Raw genomic sequence first — 2,847 nt, 5'->3', positions numbered from 1 at the left:
CTGCTTTACAGAGTTGCTTCTCAAGGAGCAAACTTTCCACACACACCCCCAAACCCTTTCATTTCAAGGCAGACTCTACTGAACCCTGTCATTACTATCTGCAATATTTTCACGGACTATTAAACAAAGATCTAGATGAAGACTAAAAACAGACGCAAAGACAACACCGACTTGTTTAAATGTGTATTCACCAACTAACGACAGTGGTAAACGGGAGCAATGAGTAATGAGAGAGGACTTACGGTAGCGGAGAGCTGTGGTCCATTCAGCTGAGCGTGCAGGATAGCTTCATTGATGGAGTTTCGGATTCCCGTCAGTGCAATTTCCAGATCATGTGAGGCAGCCATTTCATTAGTCAGATATTCCAGCGTGGAGATATACTCCCTCCATTGTGCATCCAGCTCCGACACGCTGGCCAAACAGCCCCTCATGACGTTTAGGCAATATCCGACACAGGGCCTGATGAGCGTCAGGCCCTGGCAGTGCGGGCAGTACTGCATCCTCACCAGAGCTCTGCTGCATTCCTTCGTGAGAGCTGCGTGTTCAGTAGTATTTATCACTTCAATGCCCAGACTAAGGGCCTGGCTGAGCATTCGACTTGCCCAAAGAGATTTTGACAGCTCTGTAACCATGTTTTTGGAATAGCGTCCAAACGGATTGACATCTTGCCTTGTAAGCCGTAGGCACTCCGTATAGTCCTCTGATAGATCTGTAATTCCTGGGTTTATTAGCCGACTATACACCAGAGGAAAGAGGCTGTCAAAGAACCGTAACACTGCACTTTCCACTGTAGTCTCTGCACCCAGAATGTAGAGAGAGATGTCCGTAAAAAGTTCTTTAACAGGCTCTGCTGCTTCTTTTGCCATCGGTCTGTACGCTGTCTCAAACAGGGAACTTGTGCGGTTTTCAGCAAAGCGAAGCAAAGACTCAAAGGCCTCTGAAAAGGGGCAGGGGAGAGAAAGAACTAGAGGTTAACAGTGAGCACTCAACATCTTAGTCACAGGACTGATACTGCCCTGAATAGAAACATCAACAGTTACAGGAAATCTGCAGTATGAATACACTAATAGTTACTACAGCTTTCAGCAGTAATGTGATTAAAAAGACACCTAAAGGCAATAATAAACAAAGGCAACACATAGTACACATTTTCTTTAAAAAAAGTGACTGTATTCCCACTAGCTAGACCCTCACCCGAACACTAGAGGTCAATGAAGGACTCGCAGAGACTCCACCAAGCACAGGCAGGGTCTAAGGTGCCTTTTGCAACTCAAACTGCCTTTGGGCAGTTCAATTAGCTACAAAAGCTAACGTCCAAACCACCCCCCTAGATCAGTGAAAGCTTCTGAGATGACTGAATAGTAACAGAAGTTGAACCTTTTGCCACGGGTGAGTGGCTGAGAGGCACTTCCTCCAAAGTACAGCTCACGGATGAAGGAGAGATGCTGCATGAATAAATTCTTTCCCTGTTAACACTGGCTAGGTCTGGACACCAGCCAGTGGCTGGGCAGGACTTGACATCAAGTCCACTATGAACCAAAAATAGTGTAAGGAGAACAGTATCTCCTTTACACCACTTCTGAGTGGACTAAAAAAATATATATACTGAAGGAGTGCCATGGTTACCACATTTCAAATTGCAGCAGACAAATACCATACACCCACAACACTGATCGGGGCAGTCAAATTCATAGACGGCGGCAAGGAAAGGATCAGTTCAAGATTATTTTTATTGACACAGAAGACAGTAATCCACACCATTCCCATTGCTTTCTTTGGAAGCTCTACAACAAAAAGCCTCTGACGTAAGTCATTCTCGCACTCCGCTGGATGGCGAGTAGTTCCAGTCAAGGCAGGAGACTTCTCACTTCATACCTCCTGAGGACTGGCCAGATAATGGGTTTTCAGGCTAATCCCACCCTGCATTCATCTGAACATCACCACGCGGTTCACTGCAGTGTAACACAAACTGAAGTCGCTCAGAGATCAGCTCAGCAAAGGCGCAAATACAATGCAGTAAGTCAAGATTAGCATCCAACAGCAACGGTTCGGAGCAAAGCTGCTCCCTGCCTTCCTCGGTTACATCTCCCTGGGCAACTAACTTGCTTGTTATGATAAGCATTACAATCCCTTTACCACAAAGCGTGATTTAACTAGACAGATAATACAACATATCTCATTGTACATTAAATCATTGGTATTTTACGCACGCACACACTGTATCCTTCAGCCAGAGAATCGCTTCAGCGTTCCCACTGGCATTACAGCAACTAATACTCTGGAAGTGCTTAAAAGGTCCTAGAAATTAAGAATTCTGATACACTTCAGCTGAAAAAGAAGTTCATTCTCAGGCAGAGAAATATCTTGCTGAGTTTCAGACTGAGGCAGACTTTTACAGCTGACAGCAATTCTGAAAATTGGATTTATGATGGAAATACTGACCCAAGCTAACCTGGAGTGCAGTCAGCTGTGGGCTACTGCACACTGCGAAAAAATTTGTTTGCCACATCACCCCACGTGGTTTTTTTTTTCTAGAGGAAACCTAAACACCATTTTTGTTTATCATATTACAAAGCCAATAGAAATATTCAAAACACAACAACAGTGCTTTAAGTTTCCCCCTTCAACTACACATGCTCTTTTACAGATAGTCAGCTGATCATTAGATCATGGGAGCAGGGTCTGTCTCCTACAATGCCAACAGAGTCTCACGCTGTTGCTTTGCCTTCTACATCCATAAAGAGAGAACTGCAGGCATCCTCCTCCTGATCTGGAAACTAAATGAAATGCATTTATGAATGAGCAAGTGTCCTTAACGTCCTGGGAAATAACAGCCCCAGGGACAGA

The 2,847-nt window shown here is 44.6% G+C and overlaps 1 protein-coding gene across 1 annotated transcript in view; it reads right to left on the bottom strand.

Annotated features, from left to right (window-relative positions):
• Positions 1–242: 242 nt before the first annotated feature.
• The window catches only part of LOC104492808 (glypican-5-like), a gene marked incomplete at its 3' end in the record, with an annotated part of 61,697 nt that continues 59,092 nt past the window's right edge, over positions 243–2,847 (bottom strand). The window contains exon 3 of the mRNA XM_010135407.1: positions 243–937. Coding sequence (XP_010133709.1) covers positions 243–937 — 695 coding nt within the window. The remainder of the gene's footprint in view (positions 938–2,847) is intronic.

This window comes from Buceros rhinoceros, unplaced genomic scaffold, assembly GCF_000710305.1.
Source record: "Buceros rhinoceros silvestris isolate BGI_N320 unplaced genomic scaffold, ASM71030v1 scaffold6914, whole genome shotgun sequence".
NCBI lineage: Eukaryota > Metazoa > Chordata > Aves > Bucerotiformes > Bucerotidae > Buceros > Buceros rhinoceros.
This window is presented reverse-complemented; position numbering and strand designations above follow the sequence as displayed.